Here is a 26,543-nt window from a genome sequence, read left to right on the forward strand (position 1 = left end):
AATTGTGTTTATTTCTTATTAAACATTGAGCATCGGCGTTGTCGTGTGACTATCCATTTTACAAAGTCTTTGGTATTTATTATAGCCTTTAATGGCGTGTATGTTTAGAGTATTTATGTATACTTGGATATTTGGTACAAGTATTGGTTATACTTGAATATTTGGTACAAGTATTGATTATACTTGGTTATTTTGTGCAAGTATTTGTTTTATGTCTACATTGATGGGTGGTTTATACCAGGAAAAGTTTAAATTACATACAACTATGATGTAAATTAAAATCGGTATCATAGTTTTTTAGTTTTAATTGTTTTCAGTGTCTTGTGTAGCTTACCGAGGGGTTACAGTTTTGTTCATTGCTGAAGACCTTATGGTAACTTGTTTTCCTTTAGTCTTTGGTAGGTATATATATATAGTTGTGTCAATGTCACTGAAACTTCGTCTCATTATATATTTTTAATTTTCATAAGAATGTTGATTCTTAAACTTAAAACTATCGTATCGTGTACTCAATGGAGCTTCTAGTCTTGTTAATTGGTTTTCTTGTGTTGATTGTTTGCCGCACTAATTGGCCAAAACCGAATATAATTTAATATATGTATTACCAAAAACATTACACATGAGCTTAATGTTTGAGGTCTTTAAAAACAACACAATAACACAGATATATTTACAAACATTTATAATAAATACACATCTACATCTACATAATACTTCTTAACTTCAATATGTTGAAGATTACAAGAAGGCACATGCTAGGGAAACAAATTAAAACTAAACATATTTACAATAATTTCAAGAAAAAACATTTTTTTTTTTGTATATAGTTAAAAACATGGTTTGATTTAGCAATACATATGTGGTTTTGCACCAGACTTAAAAGCTTCTAAGTCTGGGCTACAGGCTACTTGGTATGGTAGGGTATTCCACAACCTTATTGTTCTAGGAAAAAATGAATACAAATGATAGTTTGTGGGAGTGAATGGCTGTATAAATTTATGTTCTTTGAATGGTATTAGGTATGTATTTACTGGGATGGAGACTAATTGGTGTTGAATTTTGTATAGCATGGTGACGGATGCAATATTTCTTCTTTGTTGTAATGTTGGCCATCTTAGATGTTCGAGCATGGCTGTTACACTGCTTTGATAGCTGTATTGGTTGAGTGTATACCTGGCAGCTCTTCTCTGTACCATTTCAATTTTTTGTATTTGTTGTTTCTGCCAGGGGTCCCAGACGACACTACAATATTCAATTTTTGGTCTTACGTATGTTTTGTAAGCCAGTTCTTTTGTTTTTATGCTGTTAGTTTTGACGTTTCTTTTTATAAATCTCAGTGATGCATTTGCTTTGTTCGTGATGTCATTTATATGAGAATTCCATGTCAGATCGTTTGTGATGGAAACGCCAAGATATTTTGCTTTGTTTGTTGATTTTAAAATATGATTATGTAATGTGTATTTATAGATGATTGGTTTATGTTTTCTTGTTATGTGGATGATTTCACATTTGTCTGGGTTAAAGGACATGAGCCATTCTTGCTCCCATTGTTCCAGTTTATGTAGGTCTGATTGAAGGGTGTGACAGTCATCTAATGATGAGATTGTTAGATAGTGTCATCTGCAAAGAGGCGAACATTACTTTTGAGGTTGTCTGGCATGTCATTAATGTAAATTAAGAACAGGCATGGCCCGAGAACAGACCCTTGGGGTACGCCTGACAATACAGGACAACTATTTGATGTGTGACTGTCAACCACCACTTTTTGTGATCTATGCAATAACCATGCCTCTATCCAATTTGTTGTTTTGTTATTTATTCCCATGCGTTTCAGTTTTAGGATAAGTCTTTGGTGGTCCACCTTATCAAACGCTTTTGAGAAGTCCATGACAACTACGTCAGTTTGTTTACCGTTTGCCATGTAATCCAGTATTTGCTGTGTAAAAGTTAAAAGTTGTGTTTCACAGCTAACTTTTGATCTAAAACCATGCTGCAGTGGATATAGTAAATCGTAAATGTCTAGATGTTTCATTATGGATGATACTATTATATGTTCTAGTGATTTACTAAGGATACAGCTTAGAGAGATGGGCCTGTAGTTTTCAGGTTTAGATTTTGCTCCCTTTTTGAAAACTGGTGTAACCAAGGCCTCTCTCCAGTCGTTTGGTACTGTGCCTGTATTTACTGATGAATTAAACAAGTCAGATATTATAGGTGAGATTTCATGATGAACTTCTTTTAGAAAATGAGGTGATATTTTGTCTGGACCAATAGCTTTTGATGGGTTTAAGTTTTTTAGTAATTTAGATGTTCCTTCTGGGGTGATGTTTATTTGCTTCATTTCAAATTTATGTGTTGCTGATTTTAATGATTTTAGTTCACAAATGTGAGATAATTTCAAAGGTTTAGGTGTGGTAAATGCTGAGTGAAACTGATGGTTAAGTGCTTCAGCCTGATCTTGGGGGTTTGTTTTTGTGATACCATTTAGCTTTAGTGGTGATACACCTATAATTTCACTTTTTTGGTTTTTTATGAATGACCAAAATTTTTTGCTTGGTTTACTGTCTTTCAGTTTACTATCTTCGATTATAATGTTTTCTATGTAGTTCCAATATGATGTTCTAAGCTTTTGTTGTACTTGGTGTTTTAAGGATCGGTACTTTTTGATAGTATCCGATTTTTTATCTGATTTTGTTGCCTTTATTTTCTTATGTATTCTGTCTCTTTTTCTTATTAGTCTCTTTATTTCTGGTGTTAGCCAAGGAATATCTTGTTTTTGTTTCATTATTTTTGATGGAATATTTTTGTCTGTTATTTCTTGTATTTTGTTTTTGATCAGTGTCCACTTTTCTTCTGTGGTGTTATTAAGTTAGTGTTGGAGAAAAGTATTCGTCTTGGAAATTTTTTACTTCTGTGCGTATTTTGTCCCAGTCGGCTTTTTTGTATTGACTTATTTTTCTTGGTGTTTTCTTTTTTCTTCCTACTGTGATGTTCATTTCATGGAAGACAATGTCATGGTCTGATGTTCCGAGACTTGGTAGTGTTTTTATGTTTTGTACAAGTGAAGGCTGGTTAAGGTAAAACAGATCTAGTGTGTTTTCCTGTCTTGTTGGTATATGTACAACCTGTTCAAGATTATGATCATTCATGATATCAAAAAAGTTATTATATGTATTTGTAAATTTACAATTTGGTTTCAGTTCTTGTTTAACCCAGTCATATTTAGGGAGGTTGAAATCTCCAAGAAGCCAGATATTACTGTGTGTTGGTATTCTCTGTAATGATCTGCTGAGTTCAGTGACACTTTCAGTGTCATTTTCCTGTGGTTTATAATAAGCCCCAATGTAGATTGATTTTAGTCCAATTATATCTACTTTTGCCCATAGTACTTCACAATTTGTGCCTAGTTCTGGTTGTTCTGATGACAAGATATCAACTGAAATTGCTAAGAAGACACCCCCTCCTTTACGACCTGTCCGGTCTTTACGATAAATACAGAACAAGTCTTTAGGGAAGATTTCAGAGTTACATATATCTGGCGTAAGCCAGGATTCTGTACCTACTATAATGTCTGCTTTGACTTGGTCAATAACTTGATGGAGGTCAGCTACTTTTGATTTTATCGACTGACAGTTTATATTTAATATTGTGAGACGTTTGTTAGCCTTTTTTGCTGTTGTTTTAGGCTTTTTGGTTGTTTTGAGAATAGGTTTTGGAGATGATGTTGCTTGAGGTGGGTCTAAAATCTCAGAACATGATGATGCATCTAGATTTAGAGAGTCAAAAATGTTTGTGTCCGACAATGTGTCGAGTGATTCAAAAAGTCCACCTGAATAGTTGGGTAGTGCACAGCGAAGACAGTACCAAATGTGTTTACTGTTCGATAACAGTGTGCTACTGAAGTCAAAATTTAGGTTTAAACAATTAAAATATTTTTCTAGAACTCGTATGTATAAATTATATATATAGATTTTGACTTATACGTATATATATTAGCTGTATTTGGCAAAACTCTTTGGGAATTTTGGTCCTCAATGCCCTTCAACTTCGTACTTTATTTGGCCTTTTTTTTTTTTTTTACTTTTTGTGATTCGAGCGTCACTGATGAGTCTTTTGTAGACGAAACGCGCGTCTGGCGTATATACTAAATTTAGTCCTGGTATATATGATGAGTTTATATACATATGAGCTCTTGAAATATATCTAATTGTTTTAAATCTAAATTTTATCTTAATCTGAAAACCATTATCACACTAATGGCATACGTCACTATAGTGTTGCTGTGGGTAACGTTCAGGCCTGGTTACAATTTCACTGTTACAGCCATGAGATGACGTTCGAAAGGTATGTGAACACAGCAATTTACTTTTATCCTGGAAGTTATATCTAGACTGTACCATTTTCCACAGGTTCAATGGTGATTCTTGGCTTTCTTATTCTTACTTTTGGCTTTTCTCCATCTATATAATGTACACCAACAGCTTTCACATAAGAAATTAGTAAAATAAGTAGGATCGTTTGTAACGCGTCAACATCTAAAGATAATTTTGATGTATCTTGCGTATCTACAAGGCGAATTATGCTTGGTACTAATTTTCCAGACAAACGACAGTTGAATTCAGAATCCATATCTGGAATTTAAGAAGATATAAAATTACCAATTCATTATTTATTATCAACCTAACTTGATATTAACAACAAATCAAAATCAAAATGAGTATAAAAAAAATGAAATTTGACAATAAAACACATAAGTTATATCTAATCATAAACAAAGGTCAAGTCATACATGTTGTTATAAACAAAGCAATGTTATCGGTTATCATAAGTCCTTTGCTATGGCTCTAATTATGAACGTCTGGTTTATTAATTTTATTTCTCACGAAAAATAATGTTTTGCGCAAATGATACACTTTGAAATAAGAGAATTGTAAATTCAGAAACTATAGTTTCTGAATTTACAGTTCTCTATTAGCATGCATGCATTGATTTTTGTGATATTTTTTTAACATAGGACAAAATCGTCGAGATTATTCATTGCTATTTTCGGAAAATATGCATACAAGTATCTGATATTGTTATTGCGATACTCACCCAGTCGCATAAATAACATAAATACAAATATCTCATGATAATATTTAAACTAACAGTTTGACGCAAAGGACTGCAGCCTCGTCGTTATCTTTCAACTGAAATTACTATATTACTCGTGAAAGATTCTGGCTTATAGTTTTGTCTACATAAGACTCATCATTGGCGCTCGAATCAAAATAGCTGATAGGCCAAATCAAATGCAGAATTTAAGAGCACTCACTAAAATTTCGAATTGTGTACGAACTAATTGATTACTAGATCTAAACAGTGAAAAAACATAAAAAGCTCAGTAACTTACCATGTTAGTCTGTTTAAAAAGATATGCACGTCTTGCCTGATTTTTATAGTTCAATCACTTAAAATCACACAATATATTGTGACTTTTTGTCCTACCAAATTCAGTGTGTGTAAAGTGCGGATCCTAAAATATCATTTTTACTGTATATGCCAGAAATTTTCGATGTAGAATGATAAATAAACAGACGATTTATTTTTTATTTTTGAAGAAAATGAAGAAAATTAGTTAAAAAAAGTATATATGTTAAGAAACACATAATACTAATAAAACAAAGTAAGAGATGCGAACCGTTTTTTTTTCGCGCCTAAATCCAAATAGCTGTGAAATATATACCAAAATAGGTGAATATTTAGTACATTTCACGAACATATCGTGCATGTGTTTTATAACTGACAGGTAAGATGTTGTTGCAGAAAAAATATTCATTTCAACATAATTATTAAAGTTGTATAACCTAGACTGATAGAATTTGTCATTCAGTTACTTTATATTGAACTGAATTCCACTTGGATGCTTTCTTTATGCGACTCATGTTTACTGTCGAATAATGATACTATTCTTTCATTTTCACTGTAGAGCGATTCATTATTATTGTATATGCGGCGCATTTTCACTGTATTATATATTTATTATTTTATCTATTAGAGCGTATTTTTTAAGCATGTAAAGCAAGACTTTAGTTAGCGTGCTTGCTTCTTTTTTTGTACAATCATTATGATACCACCCAATTTAATTCAAATATAATAATTATATAAATACAGGTTAAACTATGCCGATACATATGGTTTAAAGATGTCAATCTTATTTACAAAGTTTGTATAAACAATTATACAAACTAAGCAAGCAAGTCAACCAAAGTTTTGCTTTACATGCATTAGGAAATTAGCTGTAAAGCCTTAATTTAGCCGACTTGCTAAAAAAATAGATAAAGTACGGATAAGAGACGGATTTGATAAAATTTAACTTACGGAGGAAAGTTTGGTTTTAAAACAAGGATAAAAAAAATGAAATTTGACAATAAAAAACATAAGTTATATCTAATCATAAACAAAGGTCAAGTCATACATGTTGTTATAAACAAAGCAATGTTATCGGTTATCATAATTCCTTTGCTATGGCTCTAATTATGAACGTCTGGTTTATAAATTTATTTTCTCACAGTTTTCCCATGATCCTTTATTCTACAATAGACATACCCGCATATGACAGTAAAAATGAACTAGATGGATTCGCACTTTATATAAAATGAAATTTGTGACTTTATGTCCTGTGACTTTTTGTCCGGTGACTTTCTGTCCGTTTACCTGTGTTTATTAGAATAGTATATGGGTCGGTCAAGGCATACTAAAATGTACAATGTTCAACAAACAAATAACACCCCAAAAAAACTATGATATGTCAAAAGATTAAACTCTGGATTTTATCGCATTGTGAACGATTGTTTGTAAAGATTAAATTTAGGGTTAAAAACTTCTTGTGCCTGTTAATCAGGACAAACTGTAAAAACTTGGAATTGTTTTATTTTTCTGCACCAGATGCGCATTTCGACGATTTATGTCTCTTAATAAGTGATGCTCGATGCCAACATACTTGTATATGAAAGGCAAAGCTTATTAAAGATATGAAGATCTATCAACAAAAAAGGAACGAAAGGTAATATATAAAGCCGGGCAAGGAATCAGAGCTTTGCATGAGAGAAAAACATAAATGTATATGCCCTAATTTTGATAATTTTCAAAATTTAAGAGGTTCTCAGAACAAACATTATCTGTTTGTTAAAAGTTGTAAATGAATGGGTGTTTTTATCATAGAATACCACATTTTTATTTTTTGGTAAATCTACGGGTTTGATGAAATTTTTGGTGATGAGGTCAGTATCTTATCTATAGGTGTCATACCACCAATTACTCCCTCAAATTTAGAACGTATGTGAAAGTAGGCCTACTCGAACAAAAAATAGTGCATTTGATGTCCTTTTTTACTCAAACTAACCGACAAATTGGCAGAAATGAAACTTTTGGTGAAAGAGAAATATATTTAGACCATTTTGAGCTAAAATTTACTTATTTATGAGTTTGCATTCAAAATTGAGGATTAATGCACTCCGTAGTATACTAATTTAAGATTTCCAGAAAACCAGGGGTTATTTTTAGTGGTACCTCTATTCGGAACACCTTTTCTTTTTTATATGATTTTAAACACCTGTTGAAAATTAGCATGTAGAAAGCTAATACATGTAGGATTCAGGATATACCTGGTAAGTTAAACTTAAGGTAAAATATTTAGAAAGCTGTGAAAATTGTAAAATTTGGTTGAACAGATAGGGACTTTTAATTGGTGGTATGACACCTCTATAATACTAAAATTACGAGGTCCAATTTGTCAGCCATCATCACGTAAAAACGATTAATCAAAGAATTCAACTTTATATATAACTAATATAGTACAATGGTGTTGATTAAAAATTACACCACTCCAGGCCCCTTTGTTTTCCACGTAATTAATATTGCCAATAATTAAGAAGTTCCGGATCGAGTCCGACACCGATACCAATAGTATATTCACCTGTTACCTATTACCTTATCTGTACGTTCCACATCTGACAGGCGCACCACCAAACGGTGTATTTAGAATTTTGCTGTATACTGTTGAGTAAAAAATAATCCATTCCAGGCCCTTTTGTTTTCCAAATTATTAATATTACCAATAATTGATAGTTTCCAGGTCGACGGGTTCAAACAGAAAGATGTTGAAAGCAGAGAAAACTGAGATGAATACCAATACTAAAATAAGGCATACGCTTAGTTATATACATTAATTCAGTCACGGACCCGCGATATCACGGGTGTGTTCTAGTCTAATCAAATGATCAACAATTCACGATCAACGAAATTAGAAACGCTGAACTTTCCTAAACACCTTTGCAAAGTCAGAATCACGGAAGTGTCCGAAACACCTTCGCAAAATCAGAAACATGTAAGTTTCCTAAACACCTTCGCAAAGTCAGAATCACGGAAGTTTTCTGTTGTTTTTTGATAGATTACAAGTGTGGACACAGATCAGTGTGGATATTATGTTTGGATGTTCGACAGTGTTTTGTTTGACAAAAGAAGTTTTATGTTTTTCCCATATTATCAACTGTGTTGCACAATATGACAACCAAACTGAGCATAAGCCTGATTAGGAGAGTTGTTTATTTAATATTTAGTTTTTTATGTTTAAAATTGGCATGGAACAGACACCTATTGCCATTAATTGCCATAGAATAGATTCTACATCTTTGATTTTGGATACATTTTGAAGCTAGGATAACAGGTTCAGTTTTTCATGATGTGATTTTTTTTTTTATACGGGAGATGGTATTTGAGCACATGTATTTGCTTATTTTGTATGGTTCTATTTATATTACTTTGTTGAGGATCATCATGATCATAAGTAAAAGATTTCGTTTTAATGTCGAAATTGTTTCTCAGAATAGAAGACATTTAATTGTTTTAGGAATCAATTTACTCAGTTTAGAGGACATTAGTAAAGACAATGCCTGACATGATGCTTGGGGCTAGATGAGCTAGAGAGTAAACTTCTGTCTTATTTAATTTTATATTACATATATATATGTAATTATTTGAAAATATTTCCTCTAAAGCAGGTCAAAGCAAAAAAAAATAAAATTGGCCAGTATCTTTGTGAGCATGCTTCAAAGACTCATAAAAAAATATAACTGCTATAGAAGTCATCTGATAAAATTTCAATTGGATATGAAAAAGATCTAAAAAGTGATAGTATTCAATATGAAAAAGGTATTGCAAAAATATTCTCTTTTCAGTTCATTTTGAAATATGGATACACATATAGGTAATACCAGTACAGTAAGGCCGTTTTGTTGTGGTATGAAAGTGTATTGTAGTAATTAATAATTAAGAAATGATTCATGGAAGCCATAGACTGTTGGAAATTTACACATGGCCTGGACCATGAAATTTGAATTTTATCCTGAGCGTTAGCGAGCCGGGATAAAATTAATGATGTCACGGCCCAGGCCATGTTTACATTTCCAACAATCTATGGCTTCCATGAATTATTTCGATTCTAATAGGACAAATACTGTCATTAAAAAACTGAAGCGAGGATGGGTATGCTGTTCTTTTTTTACTCCCTGTTAGATAAAGCTCAAATATCTTTATAAATATGTGGCTTGCGTAGGTTATTTCGTGAATAACTGCTAGAAAAAAACTTTTTAATTCTTTAAATTCTCAAACCAAACATTTGCTTTTTTTAATTTACATGTTTTTCTCGTAAGCTTCCGTCAAATCCAAAGTTGACATTTTGTAACTAAGGAGCCGCCATGTTGACTTGCTGAAATGAGTAAATACGCGAATAATACACCTTATCGCTATTTGTCCGCCATTACCTGCATATCACACAGGTTCCCATAACATTTTTACGTCACAAAACAAAAAATCTGACGTCACAATGGAAAAGTGATTGTTGTTGAGGTCAAATAATCAAGCGGCTGTGTCAGCCGGGATTAGCGATAAGGTGTATGCAAGAGAATAGAAAATAAAACAAAACTGACCTCAAAAATCAGTTTTAATACAATATCATATGAATTCCGATGGTTCACGTAACAGAAAATTTTCAACTTTTATAGCGGTTTCATTTGTATGACGTCATGTTTTGAAATGACTTAAATGCGCCAAAAAGATAAATAGACTTTCGCGGAATTTTATTTAATTTTAATTTTTGTTGATTTCTCCGAGCTCTTGTGCATTACTTCTTTTTATTATGCATACGAATAAGAACAAAAGTTATTTTGTCTTTTTTTAATTGTACTTTTTAAAACAATAAAATCGGCAAAGGGTCTGCAAATAGGTTCCAATACATGTAGATTTATGTAGGAAGTATATTGTAACACCCATTATTATGTATATCTCTGAGTCTGTGCTAAGTATATTTTGTCGAGAATTTTATCACAGTGTTGTTTACAAAGCCAAAGAAGCACGTCATATTAATTCACAAAAATTAAGAAATGAATAATAAATGTTGAACATGTACAATGAAATATAGTTTTAGAATTCAATAAAGCCAAATAGGCCCTTTGAATTATTTTTGTAACATACTGGATGACCATTTACACTCAGGACGAAGGTGTCATGTGGCAGTATAGATGTATAAAATAAAGTGTAACATAACCAGCAGGCATCATATCATTGCTAGTAGCTAGAGTAGCGTTGTTTGGTTTTGTGGTGTTTTTTTTTATAAATTTGGCTAATGGACAAATATGTTTGATTCAAATATAAATAAAATGTTATTATCTCCCTATTATTTACATTGTACATAAAATGGATACAACTTTGATAATTCCTTGTACATGAGAGTTGTCTGTCAAATCTTTATTTCCCATTGAATGAATTGCATAACAATGAACTGAGCTCAAAGCAAAGCACTTTCATAAAACATTTGGACAAAGCGCTCAATCCAGTGATATACTTTGTAGTTACGTATATACAGGTCCTTCATAAAACATCCATCGCCCAAAACCATATCTCAATGACATGCCATACTACGTATACATGGATGGATCAGAAGTCCTGAAGTGAAAGACATGAATTTTATTATTGTATTTTAAGTATAAATACCAGTTAAAACTTTTACGAATTTGTGGTAAAAGCATTCAGTATATATCAACTATCAATCACTGCATGCACAACTTGATTTAGGTTGAGTGCCCCTCTGTTGGAAATAAGAACATATCTCCACCTAATTTTAGTTAACTGAGTCTGATGAAAAAACCTTTAAAACTATAAAATTTTATCTTAGACTTGTGAGTTTCTATTTACCATCCCCACTGAATCAATAATATAATATGTAGACATATATAAGAATAAAACTGACATTCCGGCTTTACTCCACCTTCATTTGTCAAATCCATGTTCAGATCTGACTTCATGATAAAATAAGATTCCATATTGATTAAATATCCCTCTGATAGACTAGCCACAACGAAATACCAGTTTTAAAATGATAGGTGGAACCTAAATTTTAAACGATATATATTCTAAATATTGCTAATACGTTTCATAATTATAATTCTTCTCAAAACTTTGCTATATTTTTCATTATTTTGTCTTTTGTTTAAAACTGTGTATTGATCTCTGTAGATGTCTTTCAATTACATCCAGGTTGGCTTGGGTTGATGTCTGATTATTCAATATTGTACATGTTATATATCAATATGGGATTTGTTTACATAAATAACAACTATTCCTTTAAATTCAAATAAAATGGATGCAAGAATTTAATAGTCATCCATAGGCATTCTACTTTCAAAAACCAGCTAGGCCATGAGCGCATGATAGGCTTGTCACATGTACCAAGAATAAAGTGTAATTACTTCTCAATGTCATATAAGAAATTTATGAAAATCAAACAGGGAGTGTTCATCAATAGATATAAACAATGCACCAAAGTTTAATGAGAATTGTTGATAACATTATCTGAAACTTTAAAATTCTCCCTTTTTAGCTCACCTGGCCCAAAGGGCAAAGTAAGACCTAAAAAGAAATGAACATGACCCAAATGGTCAATTGACCCCCTAAGAGGAGTTATTGACCTTTATATAGTAATTTTTTAACAATTTTCACAAAATTTATGAAATTTTACTAACACGAAAGGTAGCTCACGTCGATAGATATTTGATAGAGTAAAAGAAGATGTTTTGGTTAAAAAAAATACTTTCTAATCAATTGATGAGACACGAAACATAATCTGTTGTCAGATGAATTTAAGACATATATATATTAATACAAAAAAATGTAGACGGATTCGGGAAAACCCTGCTACTTCTAATTACCAGTAATACGACGGAATAGACATGCAATGAACGAGTTCGAATGGAAGTCTTGTACGAATAAGTCCAATTTCAAAGCACTGACTACTTGAAAATATGCTTCAAATAAAAAATTGCTTCAAATAAGACGACATTCAGATTTGGTCGCTATAATTATTTACTTCTATCATTGATGTATATATGCCAATTTACTTCTATGATCTTATTGATTTCTACTTTTAAATTCTGTTTAAAACCAATAAGCAAAATGAGACCGGAAACAGAGTACTCGCAACCAGATCGTCCCTGTCCTCGGTGGGGCGAACAAGATGACATAGAACACGGAAGGAATTACAGAACTACTGATGGATACTCTAAATTGTAAGTAAAATCATTTAATATTGCGCGTAGATATACTGATGAGGGAGTTCTGATTAACACTATATTACCATGAAATCTCTGATTAACACTATATTACCATGAAATCTCTGATTAACACTATATTAACATGAAATCTCTGATTAACACTATATTAACATGAAATCTCTGATTAACAATATATTAACATGAAATCTCTGATTAACACTATATTAACATGAAATCTCTGATTAACCCTATATTAACATAAAAAATTTCTGATGAACACTACATTCACATGAAATCTCTGATTAACACTATATGAACATGAAATCTCTGATTAACACTATATGAACATGAAATCTCTGATTAACACTATATGAACATGAAATCTCTGATTAACACTACATTCACATGAAATCTCTGATTAACACTACATTCACATGAAATCTCTGATTAACACTATATTAACACGAAATCTCTGATTAACACTATATTAACATGAAATCTCTGATTAACACTATATTAACATGAAATCTCTTATTAACACTACATTTACATGAAAATTTTTATGTACACTACATTCACATGAAATCTCTGATTAACATGTTAAGTTAGATTTTTCACACTGATTATCAGATTACTTTAATTGCAGGGTCTTAAATTGCCTGCCCTGTAAGGGGAGGCAGATTATTAAAACAATGGACCCATTTTAGGCAGAAAAGGATATTTATTCGGGTCTTTTCCTTGTATGCAATGTACCTCCCAAGAATACACGACTTGTTAATATTTTGTTTCATTTCAATAAATACGCGCTTGGAATATATTAAAAACAGTTATAACCCAGAGTTAGATTACGTGTCCCGGTAGAGTAAGATTTGTTTTGGCTATTTCCTGCTTTATGATTCTTTACAAGCTATTTGTATTTTAGTTTAGGGGCAATTTTGCAAAGACTTAAAATGAAAGCCCCCTAAAATTGGTATTTTTTTTGTGGTATATCCGGCTTATCTGGTTGTCCAAATCGAACGAATTATGACTTCGTTTCAAAGGCACAATTTTCAAACCTTAAAATGAAAATGCATACTCAATAACTCATAACTTTATATATCAAGTTCAAATTATTAAAACGTAATAATGTTTGTACATGTGTACACCAAAAAGTTTTATTCTGGCTTTATCAAATGCTAAGGTGATTTTTTCTGACTTAGGACGAATCCCATCTTTTTAGCACTTCTATGCATTCAATATTGCCAACATTGTCACTTCTATGTATGCAGATGCAGTAGTATTTGGTGGGGAAATTTTATGTGTGACAAGGAGTTGAGTTGGGCAACGACTGTTCAGATCTTAATATTGAACACACCTGCATGCCATTATGATTAACCACCTTTTAATGGTAAAATTGATCAGATATACAAGACCTACATTCAGGCCATTAAGGCTCAGTAAGGAGGTGTAGTCCTTAACGATTAGAACGATTTCTTTAATTTTTGAATTGTATCTGAAACTGTAATATATAAATAGATAGGTACAAACTGTGCAATGCACAAATGATCAGCAATACATAATCTACAAAAAATAACGGATTTCAATAAATGTAAACATTATTTTCAAAAGCTAGGTATGCAACTCTGGCTCTTAGGAACTTGTTGTTTAGTAGTCTACTCTCCTTCTATAAACAATACACTGGCCTTTGGGTATGTCATCTAAACTTTAAGTTAATAAGATGTATCGTTATCTCTGACTTGATAGTCATGTATTGAGTCTTGGATGGAGAGTTGTCTCACTGACACTCATGTCGCAGCTTCTTATTACTATTTAGACGAATGAATTATATACATTGAATGATTCATACATCTACATTTTGAAATCGTGTTGCTTTTTTTTACAGTCGTTCAAACTTTGCTGCTTGCCATGAACTTCCTGTAGAACATGAAGTGAAGAATTTAGAAGGATTTGCGTAAGTATATATATATATATATATTCTTGTCTACCACATCTACTACTTATACTACTACAAACATACACAAAAAGAAAAAACAAATAATATTAATATGAATAAAGTAAATGATATTAATATGAATAAAGTAAATAATATTAATTTGAATAATAATTATTGTTAAATGTTGTTTACTTGTACAATTTAAAGTGTTAAATGTATATTAAGCTGATTGTGAACGAATCTTAATCAGATCCAGTGCATATCAAGTTAACTTGCAAGCGAATCCAGTTAGTTGTGTACCGTTCTTCGATATTTTCTTCTGTATGCTCGTTAAGTGTTTTCGTCAAAGTTCTGTGTCGTTCGTTAGTAAAACATCGAAAACATAATTTGCTGCTTCTGTCTACTACAACTATTCGAACATCTATATTGAAGATTTAAAAAACACCTGAATTTCGTATTTGTTTGACGTGAACAAGAACTTACAGGAGCAAGAAAAGCCCATTCATCGGGACGCCTGATTGCAATCCAGTTTCTAAGAAACCTATATTGTGATATATACTGCAGTTGTGCTATTTGAGCAGTCAAATTGCATTGACTGTATATTTATATGTCATATACAGTCCCTAACCGTATATCACCTTGTTTATGACGTTGACAATGCGTTTCCGTAGAGTTTTATTTATGACGTCAATAAAACATACAGGTTCGCGGAAATTTTACGTCGTTCTCTCCAAATTAAAAAATGATGATTTTTACCCTAAATACTTCATTTAGAACACTTATAAGAGTTGCAGTATATAAAGTATAACCATACATTGTCTCGAAATATCAATCGGTTATTTGTACTCGCTTTCTACCTGTTTCTAAGCCTCGTACAAATAACATTGATATTTCGAGACAATGTATGGTTATTCTATATTTATGTGACGGACCTATATTGTGATTTATGCGACGGACCTATATTGTGATTTATGCGACGGACCTATATTGTGATTTATGCGACGGACCTATATTGTGATTTATGTGACGGAACTATATTGTGATTTATGTGACGGACCTATATTGTGATTTATGTTACGGACATATATTGTGATTTATGTGACGGACATATATTGTGATGTATTTGACGGACCTATATTGTAGTTTATGTGACGGACCTATATTGTGATATATGTGACGGACCTATATTATAGGGTTATTGCATGAATATTGGGGAATATTGTCCTGAGTAGAATTTTATATTGCACGAGCTTGCGAGTGCAATATATGTTCTACGAGGGACAATATTCCCCAATATTCATGCAATAACCCTTTTATTGTATAGCAATATAATATTTGAAATTAAAAATTGTTTTAAAATAAGATTTTGTCGTTGATGACGTCATGAATTTTGAAGATTTATTGCACTAGTGCAATATTGGAATTTATTGCACGCTAACTTTTGATTACTTTCTGTAGGGAATATTATTTTGATATACAATAATGTGATTTATGTGACGGACCTTTATTGTAGTTAATTTGACGGACCCATATTAAAATGTTTGTGACGGATCTATATTGTGATTTATGTGACGGACCTATATTGTGATTTATGTGACGGACCTATAATGTGATTTATGTGACGGACCTATATTGTGATTTATGTGACGGACCTATAATGTGATTTATGTGACTGACCTGTATTGTGATTTATGTGACGGACCTATATTGTAGTTTATGTGACGGACCCATATTGAAATGTATGTGACGGACCTATATTGTGATTTATGTGACGGACCTATATAGTGATTTTTGTGACGGACCTATATTGTGATTTATGTGACGGACCTATATTGTGATGTATTTGACGGACCTATATTGTAGTTATGTGACGGACCTATATTGTGATATATGTGACGGACCTATATTATAGGGTTATTGCATGAATATTGGGGAATATTGTCCTGAGTAGAATTTGATATTGCACGAGCTTGCGAGTGCAATATATGTTCTACGAAGGACAATATTCCCCAATATTCATGCAATAACCCTTTTATTGTATAGCAATATAATATTTGAAATTAAAAATTGTTTTAAAATAAGATTTTGTCGTTGATGACGTCATGAATTTTGAAGATTTATTGCACTTGTGCAATATTGGAATTTATTGCACGCTAACTTTTGGTTACTTTCTGTAGGAAATATTATATTGATATACAATAATGTGATTTATGTGACGGACCTTTATTGTAGTTAATTTGACAGACCCATATTAAAATGTTTGTGACGGACCTATATTGTGATTTATGTGACGGACCTATAATGTGATTTATGTGACGGACCTATATTGTGATTTATGTGACGGACCTATAATGTGATTTATGTGACTAACCTGTATTGTGATTTATGTGACTGACCTATATTGTGATTTATGTGACGGACCTATATTGTGTTTTATATGACTGATCTATATTGTGATTTATGTGACGGACCTATATTGTGATTTATGTGACGGACCTATATTGTGATTTGTGTGATGGACCTATATTGTGATTTATGTGACTGACCTATACTGTAGTTAATGTGACGGACCCATATTGAAATGTATGTGATGGACCTATATTGTGATTTATGTGACGGACCTATATTGTGATTTATGTGACGGACCTATATTGTGATTTGTGTGATGGACCTATATTGTGATTTATGTGACTGACCTATACTGTAGTTAATGTGACGGACCCATATTGAAATGTATGTGATGGACCTATATTGTGATTTATGTGACGGACCTATATTGTGATTTATGTGACGGACCTATATTGTGATTTATGTGACTGACCTGTATTGTGATTTATGTGACTGACCTATATTGTGATTTATGTGACTGACCAACAAACAAACAAACAACAAATATTTTATTTGCCAATCACGGCGCCCAGAATGAGCAGAATAATTATAATATAATTTTCAAACATAATGTAAAGTAAATTCATATTAGGTTAAACAAAGTACATAATATGATTGATTTTGATTTAGTTGATTGATATACTATTAAAGAAAATGAAGTAGGCAATTTGTAAATAATAAATAAACATATGTGACTGACCTATATTGTGATTTATGTGACTGACATATTGTGATTTATGTGACTGACCTATATTGTGTTTTATGTGACTGACCTATATTGTGTTTTATGTGACTGACCTATATTGTGTTTTATGTGACTGATATAATTTGTGATTTATGTGACTGACCTATATTGTGTTTTATGTGACTGACCTATATTGTGTTTTATGTGACTGATCTAATTTGTGATTTATGTGACTGACCCATATTGTGTTTTATGTGACTGACCTATATTGTGTTTTATGTGACTGATCTAATTTGTGATTTATGTGACTGACCTATAATTGTGTTTTATGTAACTGACCTATATTGTGTTTTATGTGACTGACCTATATATTGTGTTTTATGTGACTGATCTATATTATGATTTATGTGACTGATATATATATAATTTGAATGATGAAGCATTGTACTAAAAAATATTATTGTTTTCAGCTATCCAAAACCATTCGAAGTTGATATGAGGTAAGACTATTGTTATTTTGTTATTGAATTAAGTGGATGGAATGAGTTATTGGTGATCTATTATTACAATGCGTTGGCTAAGTAGCTATGTAACTGTATGCGTCAAAAACTAGATCTCATTATACATATAATGTCTCACCGACAAGCTCACCAAAAGCACAAGAATTTACGGTCTATTTGTTTATTCTTTATCTATGTACATACACCATACTAGGCTTAATATCCATAACTATCTTGATTTTAACTTATCACAGTTTCTGTGCGGAAAGTTTAGATCTACACAACTATCAGTACATTTACTTGGTAAAATGTAAAATAAATTAAAATTTATATTTTCTGAAAAAAAAATTCCTCTGATTGAAGGTGTATTTGAACAATGTTCCTGGCACTTTATATCGCCATAGCCGCAACCGCAACTTATACCTTAACTGCAGGTCATGCTGAAATGACATTGCAAGACACTGAGTACATTTCTGTCTAAACTAACAATACAATAATGCATTTGAGATAAATACCACCTAAATAAACAATAAATATATCATATTTGTAGAAGTCGAGTGAAGGATTTACCAGCACCAACAAGACGTGTAGAACGTGGTGAACATTTGGAGATGTTTCCCAAGCATGATCCGAGCAGACAGAATGGACTAGGTATTGTACAGTCTCCAATCTCAGGGAATTTTTCTTTGTCTACCAATTTCTATTGTTAGTCCTTGATTACCACTAAAACCTCCCAACTTGGTACAGTGGTATAACTGCACAAAATAAGAACACAAACATTTAAATCAGTAGCCAAATACAGCTAAACTACCTAAGCTGTATTTGGCAAAACTTTAAGGAATTTTGGTTCTCAATGCTCTTCAACTTCGTACTTTATTTGACCTTTTTAACTTTTTTGGATTCGACGTCACTGATGAGTCTTTTGTAGACGAAACGCGCGTATGGCGTAAATACTAAATGTATTCCTGGTATCTATGAAGAGTTTATTTGGAAATGGTTTGACTCATCAGATTATCACGAAATCCAAAAAATAAATCGCATAAACACTACAGCCACATAAGCAGTTATAAGAGTACTCGCAGTTAGTCGAATACTGAAAGCTAGTTCAAAGTCAATAACAGCTGATAAATAAGTAAATATTTCACAGATTAAATTGTCAATCAGTACACTTCCGACGGATTCAGTGAAGAGACGTCATAAACTGTCCAACAGAGTCGTGACCTTGTACAATGCCTAAAAATTATTACATAATATCCACCGGATGTAGGACCAACAGTTTTTATTTAACTACATTTTAAAGACCGAATGAGATGTTATTACTTAAATGAAAACTATGTTGTGTTTTACTGATAGGTCTTTGAAATTATCTAAATTTGACAGGTCAGCACAGGTTGTCAGAAGCAACAAGAAACTCGCTTGAAACAACCAGAGGTAAACTGTATGAAAAATCTCGCTACCAAATTCTCCTGCCTGGCAAATACCAATCCAATAAAGAAAACACAGAAATACAGCTATTCAACATCAACCGGACCCTGTGTCCTAAAACACACCAACACGAGGATCCGCCGAAAGACGACCATCTAGAAATTAATGATACTGAAGTCAGACATTCATGTTTTCGAGTTGATGACTTCAATCAGAATTTTCCTTTTGTTTTGTCTTCTATATACAACTATAGACTACCATCTTCTCTACACCAACCAGACGACCATTTGCAAGAAGATTATTTGTCGTTACTCAAATTGCAAGAGATGGCAGATAAAAAGGAAGTTCTGCATCCACAAAGAATATTTCACAGACCCACAGTTCCAGATAAAATTGGAGTATTTATGGACTCGGTGAAAACAGAAATGAATATATGTGAATACGATAAAACACACCAAGAGACAGTTAGCGAATCTGTTGTTCGGGAGATACCAGAACCTTGTGTTGGGGAATGGGAAAACTCGTCAGTGTTATACAAACTAAAGCTGTCAGACAAGGCTGGAACTCAACAAAGGTACCGTAATCTCTACATAAATTCATATGTAACCCACTTTTAGGATTATGGGGAATATCAGTCTCCAGATGATCATTATGTAAATTAATTACCTTTGACCATCATAAAACCCCAGCTGCATGTATGTGATGGACCAACGGACTGACAGGAGTACACAGTATAGCTCCACTCAATCTCGGATGTTATATGACGAACGGACTGACAGGAGTAAACAGTATAGCTCCACTCAATCGGAGATGTTATATGACGAACGGACTGACAGGAGTAAACAGTATAGCTCCACTCAATCTCAGATGTTATATGACGAACGGACTGACAGGAGTAAACAGTATAGCTCCACTCAATCTCAGATGTTATATGACGAACGGACTGACAGGAGTAAACAGTATAGCTCCACTCAATCTCAGATGTTATATGACGAACGGACTGACAGGAGTACACAGTATAGCTCCACTCAATCTCAGATGTTATATGACGAACGGACTGACAGGAGTAAACAGTATAGCTCCACTCAATCTGAGATGTTATATGACGAACGGACTGACAGGAGTAAACAGTATAGCTCCACTCAATCTGAGATGTTATATGACGAACGGACTGACAGGAGTAAACAGTATAGCTCCACTCAATCTCAGATGTTATATGACGAACGGACTGACAGGAGTAAACAGTATAGCTCCACTCAATATGAGATGTTATATGACGAACGGACTGACAGGAGTAAACAGTATAGCTCCACTCAATCTCAGATGTTATATGACGAACGGACTGACAGGAGTAAACAGTATAGCTCCCCTCAATCTGAGATGTTATATGACGAACGGACTGACAGGAGTACACAGTATAGCTCCACTCAATCTCAGATGTTATATGACGAACGGACTGACAGGAGTAAACAGTATAGCTCCACTCAATCTCAGATGTTATATGACGAACGGACTGACAGGAGTAAACAGTATAGCTCCACTCAATCTGAGATGTTATATGACGAACGGACTGACAGGAGTAAACAGTATAGCTCCACTCAATCTCAGATGTTATATGACGAACGGACTGACAGGAGTAAACAGTATAGCTCCACTCAATCTGAGATGTTATATGACGAACGGACTGACAGGAGTACACAGTATAGCTCCACTCAATCTCAGATGTTATATGACGAACGGACTGACAGGAGTAAACAGTATAGCTCCACTCAATCTGAGATGTTATATGACGAACGGACTGACAGGAGTAAACAGTATAGCTCCACTCAATCTCAGATGTTATATGACGAACGGACTGACAGGAGTAAACAGTATAGCTCCACTCAATCTCAGATGTTATATGACGAACGGACTGACAGGAGTAAACAGTATAGCTCCACTCAATCTGAGATGTTATATGACGAACGGACTGACAGGAGTAAACAGTATAGCTCAACTCAATCTCAGATGTTATATGACGAACGGACTGACAGGAGTAAACAGTATAGCTCCACTCAATCTGAGATGTTATATGACGAACGGACTGACAGGAGTAAACAGTATAGCTCCACTCAATCTCAGATGGTATATGACGAACGGACTGACAGGAGTAAACAGTATAGCTCCACTCAATCTCAGATGTTATATGACGAACGGACTGACAGGAGTAAACAGTATAGCTCCACTCAATCTGAGATGTTATATGACGAACGGACTGACAGGAGTAAACAGTATAGCTCCACTCAATCTGAGATGTTATATGACGAACGGACTGACAGGAGTAAACAGTATAGCTCCACTCAATCTCAGATGTTATATGACGAACGGACTGACAGGAGTAAACAGTATAGCTCCACTCAATCTCAGATGTTATATGAAAAATTTGATTGCATATACACTGTAAATAAAAGTGTTAAGAATCAGAACACTTTTTGAACACCCTTTTGTAACACTTCTGGAACGCGTAACAGTGTTCTAAATATTAACATTGGTGTTCCAGTTTTTAATAGTATGTGTGCATCTTTCGAACGCTATGTGTGTTATTCTTGAATGGATAGTGTGTACTCCTTGAACGCCGAGTGTTTGAATCTGGAACGCGTAACAGTGTTCTAAATATTAACTTTGGTGTTCCAGTTTTTAACATCATGTGTGCATCCTTCGAACGCTATGTGTGTTATTCTTGATCGGATAGTGTGTACTCCTTGAACGCCTAGTGTTTGAATCTGGAACATGACCTTGTGAGCAAAATTGTGTGCCGTTACGCGTTCCAAGCCTTGTAACACTTCTGGAACGCTCGGACTGTTCCAGAAGTATGTGTTAATATCCAGAACACATAGTGTATACATGTATTAGTGGAACACAATTTTACATGTTCCAGAAAAGTGTTCTATTCTCTGAAACATTATTGTGGTCTTGTAAAACAAATAATTAGATTGATTAAAAACATCTTTAATTGATTAAAAGAGGCAAAATAAAATAAAAAAATACAATACAATGTGAAATATTGAAGCAACTTTAAAATGACAAGTTAGACAAATTAAAAATATAACATTTGTAATTTGCAAAAATTAATGTGTCCAAATATTTAACCATAAACAAATTGTTCGTCATATTTAAAATTAGTATGTAACAACAAAGTTTAGCGACTTATGAACACAGTTTAACTCATCGTTTGCAACTTCTCAAGTCAAGCACTGTCCTGAATTACAAAATACTTATGTCAATGACTCGTTTATCACCAATATTTTCGATGATCCACAGCTTTCATAGCACTCAGATAGTCAATATCCAACATAAAATACCCTGTGTATATGCTGCTACTAGTCGAGTCGGTGTTCATGTAACACTGCTACCTTAGGTACTTTTGAACATGATTTGAGTCGGTCTACAACTGATTTTGAGCTGCCATTTTTTAGAACATTCGTCTTTTGAGCTTCCATTTTTTAGAACATTCGTCTCCTTGGGTTATAACTACTCTTTAACCTTGTTATCCATCAACTGTGAGTTCTAAAATATGAAATATAAAGTGTATGAGTAAACAAATTATGGATCATGTCGATATTCCTTAAGAATTAGAATTAAACTCTTATTGTGTTTTTTAATTCCATTATACTTGTCAGCATTATTAGATAAGATACATTTGTTAAAGAGTGGTATACATGCATTTTCAAGTATATGGGCTTTCGTGTTCTATAGCTTTTAAAAAAAGATGGTAGGAAGTGTCCAGCAAATGCTCATACAGTAGCTGTTTTAGGCAAAACTTTGTCGTTAGACTTGTCACTAAACTAACTGCTCACATTTCTAGAAACTAACTACCTTTTGTCTCTTTTTTTTTAAGATATGTAGTAATTTCACTTATGATCTGTATACGTTAATTCCAATTTAAATTGATGTTATTATATCGAATTTAGCTCAAATAGTTTTCTGATTATAATGTACACCAGTGAATGGTGCACATTTTATTGATAAATCTGCAATAACAAAACTTGTAAGAAGTCAATGGGCACTCCTAAAATTCTTAAACTTGCATATGAAAGTACTTTTATGGTGCAGGATAAGTAGTCATCTCTTGAACTGCGAAATTTTCTCTTCATTCTCGGCGAGGTATGCACGAACAATTACCCCTCAGTACTGTAGTTGTGTTTGTACCCTATAAAAGTAACATAAGAATACATAACAATACATGTATGAACGGTGGACATTTGCTAAAATGAATTACTAAGATTTAAGTATTTAAGAATGAGAAAGCTATTAATATAACATATACATAAGAAATTTAAAATTAGTGTTGCAGTATGCCTTTTTACAAACTTCTGTCTTGACATTGGAACACATAGTGTTCAGAGAAAACGATTAGCTGGAACGTATCATGTTCGAAACTAGAACACATTTACAATAGCAACGATATCATTAAACATTTACGTATAAATTTACATTGGTTATTTTTTTTTATAGCATGATCATCTAAATATATTCTCTCAACGAACCTCCTAGTACTTTTTAAATCGAATTATGGCATAACAGCACCGTTATGTGTTGACACAAAATGTTCTACTTCCATTTATACTTCAGTGTGTCCTGTGAAAGTAGAAATTTGTTGATTTCATACTAAAAAAAATGTGTGATAAATATAGATAATTAAACATACATGTACCTATTAAATCAAGCTTTGCTGTAATTTTCTTCAGTGAAGCTTCTTCAATCACGATCAAAAACCAAACTTCCGGTACATTAAATACGTCACGCGTTGTTATGTACGCGGGCATGTTTCGAACACATGGCGTTCGGGGGAAATGGTAAATTTGAACGCATCATGTTCGACGCCAGAACGCTTTTACAATAGCAACGTTTTCATGAGCATTTACACATTTACATTGTAAAAAAATATACCCAAGGAACTTATGTCCTTTAGAAAGAAGATTTATACTAAAAATCAATCATTTGCACGCTCATATAAATACGCTCTTTCATTTTTTGTTTACCAAACTATAATTTGCTTATGTTGATACAGCTAAAATACATTTATCGTCAAATTATAGTGCGAATCACCCTTATTCATCGTCTGTTTGACTCTGAAGCGATGAAATATTTTTTCACTCCCCATTACAATATTAGAACATTTCTAGTGTTCAATTTAGAACACTTGTCTTGAACATGTGCGTTCAAAGACTGAACACAATGTGTTATATTCTTTGACGCTGGCGTTCAATGTGCAACACGAATGTTAATAACTGAACATATTGTGTTTAAAAATGGAACGCGTCTAGACGCGTCAGGCGTCCGCAATATTTGCAGTGTATATATATGTGTTCAATAGTTTGTCTGCTTTTTTGTTGATCTTCTCGCTATATATCATTGTAACATAGTCTTATGTTTATAGTAACTTATCATATGCATAGCGAACCCAAGAAAACAATCATAACCATGACATACCGACTGTCTTATGTTTATAATAACTTATCATATGCATAGCGAACCCAAGAAAACAATTATAACCATAACATACCGACTGTCTTATGTTTATAGTAACTTATCATATGCATAGCGAACCCAAGAAAACAATTATAACAATGACATACCGACTGTCTTATGTTTATAATAACTTATCATATGCATAGCGAACCCAAGAAAACAATTATAACCATGACATACCGACTGTCTTATGTTTATAATAACTTATCATATGCATAGCGAACCCAAGAAAACAATTATAACCATGACATACCGACTGTCTTATGTTTATAGTAACTTATCATATGCATAGCGAACCCAAGAAAACAATTATAACAATGACATACCGACTGTCTTATGTTTATAATAACTTATCATATGCATAGCGAACCCAAGAAAACAATTATAACCATGACATACCGACTGTCTTATGTTTATAGTAACTTATCATATGCATAGCGAACACAAGAAAACAATAATAACCATGACATACCGACTGTCTTATGTTTATTATATAAATAACACATAGCTGAGAGGGTGATAGAGCAGATTGGTACCCCGAGAAAACATTGTCAACCGCGGCGAAGCCAAGGTTGACAATGCCTTTTCGAGGGGTTCCGATCTGCTCTATCACCCTCTCAGCTATGTGTTATTTAATTTATTATACTGAATGTCCTATCATTATTGGCTTTTACAGATTACTTTTATTTTTAAAGTATTTTCTATGACGTCACGTTCATAACAACGTTACGGGCATTAGAAAAAACAAAAAAAGTCAAGTAAGATGTTTTATTTTATTTATTTTAACAGTCGATAATACAACCAGAGCCAAAACGTAGAGCTTAGCATTGCATTTTTTTATGTAACTTTAATTCATTGTTCTTTGAATTATCGATTTCTGATTGGTTTAGACGAGAGGGTAACATAAAAAAATTGTCACCCGCTCAGCCATGTGATAGAGTAAATTGACACCCTCGTCTTAGCCAATCAAAATATGGCATTTTACGTGAAGTATAATAAAGTAACTTATCATATGCATAGCGAACACAAGAAAACAATAATAACCATAACATACCGACTGTTTGATATTTTTCAGATATCACAGCTCCCACGAGGACCCGCTACCAGATCTTAGAGACAACGGAAAATATTCAAAACGAGTTAATTTCTACGGATTCAATTCATCAGCATTTAGAGGTTGATCCATGTATTCATTTACAAACATACAATGCGTTGAATATTTGTGAACACAGACAGTGGAAACTAATAATTTGAGTTAACTTTCTTTTTACTATCAAGAAAAGATTCAAGCAGCGACAGTATTTTTTTCTGTAATTTTTTATTCTTCAATGAATAAATGTATTTGTTTTATATTATATAAATTTGAAATATTATAAATTCATGGCTGGATTTGCAGTACTTGTGTATGTTTCTACATTAATTTGGTTTGGTCATATAGGGACCTCTTTCTACTACACTCATTGCTATCATTTTATTACTTTGACCCTTTACTGGTCATGGTTCTTAGGAATATG

General features: G+C 32.9%; 1 protein-coding gene and 1 long non-coding RNA gene across 5 annotated transcripts; one reads left to right on the plus strand and one right to left on the minus strand.

Moving 5' to 3' along the window:
- The first annotated feature begins 4,246 nt into the window (after positions 1 to 4,246).
- Positions 4,247 to 26,379, plus strand: LOC134686990 (uncharacterized). 4 transcript variants are annotated; one of them, XM_063546889.1, is made up of 8 exons: positions 4,285 to 4,344; positions 8,110 to 8,368; positions 12,486 to 12,602; positions 14,470 to 14,538; positions 18,064 to 18,093; positions 18,644 to 18,744; positions 19,474 to 20,092; positions 26,105 to 26,379. In XM_063546889.1, the coding sequence occupies exons 3-8, from the start codon at positions 12,490 to 12,492 to the stop codon at positions 26,208 to 26,210; spliced, it is 1,038 nt and encodes a 345-aa protein (XP_063402959.1). In that variant the 5' UTR covers positions 4,285 to 4,344; positions 8,110 to 8,368; positions 12,486 to 12,489; the 3' UTR covers positions 26,211 to 26,379. The 4 variants fall into 4 exon arrangements, with proteins under 4 accessions (XP_063402958.1, XP_063402959.1, XP_063402957.1 ...); XM_063546887.1 differs by lacking the exon at positions 8,110 to 8,368 and adding an exon at positions 6,928 to 7,045 and having other exon boundaries at positions 4,295 to 4,344; XM_063546888.1 differs by lacking the exon at positions 8,110 to 8,368 and having other exon boundaries at positions 4,247 to 4,344.
- LOC134686991 (uncharacterized) lies at positions 22,611 to 24,301 on the minus strand. The gene is made up of 3 exons (XR_010101716.1): positions 24,212 to 24,301; positions 23,598 to 23,707; positions 22,611 to 23,064 (listed from the first exon to the last, which is right to left on the minus strand). It is a non-coding gene; the product is annotated as an uncharacterized LOC134686991 (long non-coding RNA).
- Positions 26,380 to 26,543: the final 164 nt, after the last annotated feature.

The sequence above is a fragment of the Mytilus trossulus genome, chromosome 10 (assembly GCF_036588685.1).
Source record: "Mytilus trossulus isolate FHL-02 chromosome 10, PNRI_Mtr1.1.1.hap1, whole genome shotgun sequence".
Lineage (NCBI taxonomy): Eukaryota > Metazoa > Mollusca > Bivalvia > Mytilida > Mytilidae > Mytilus > Mytilus trossulus.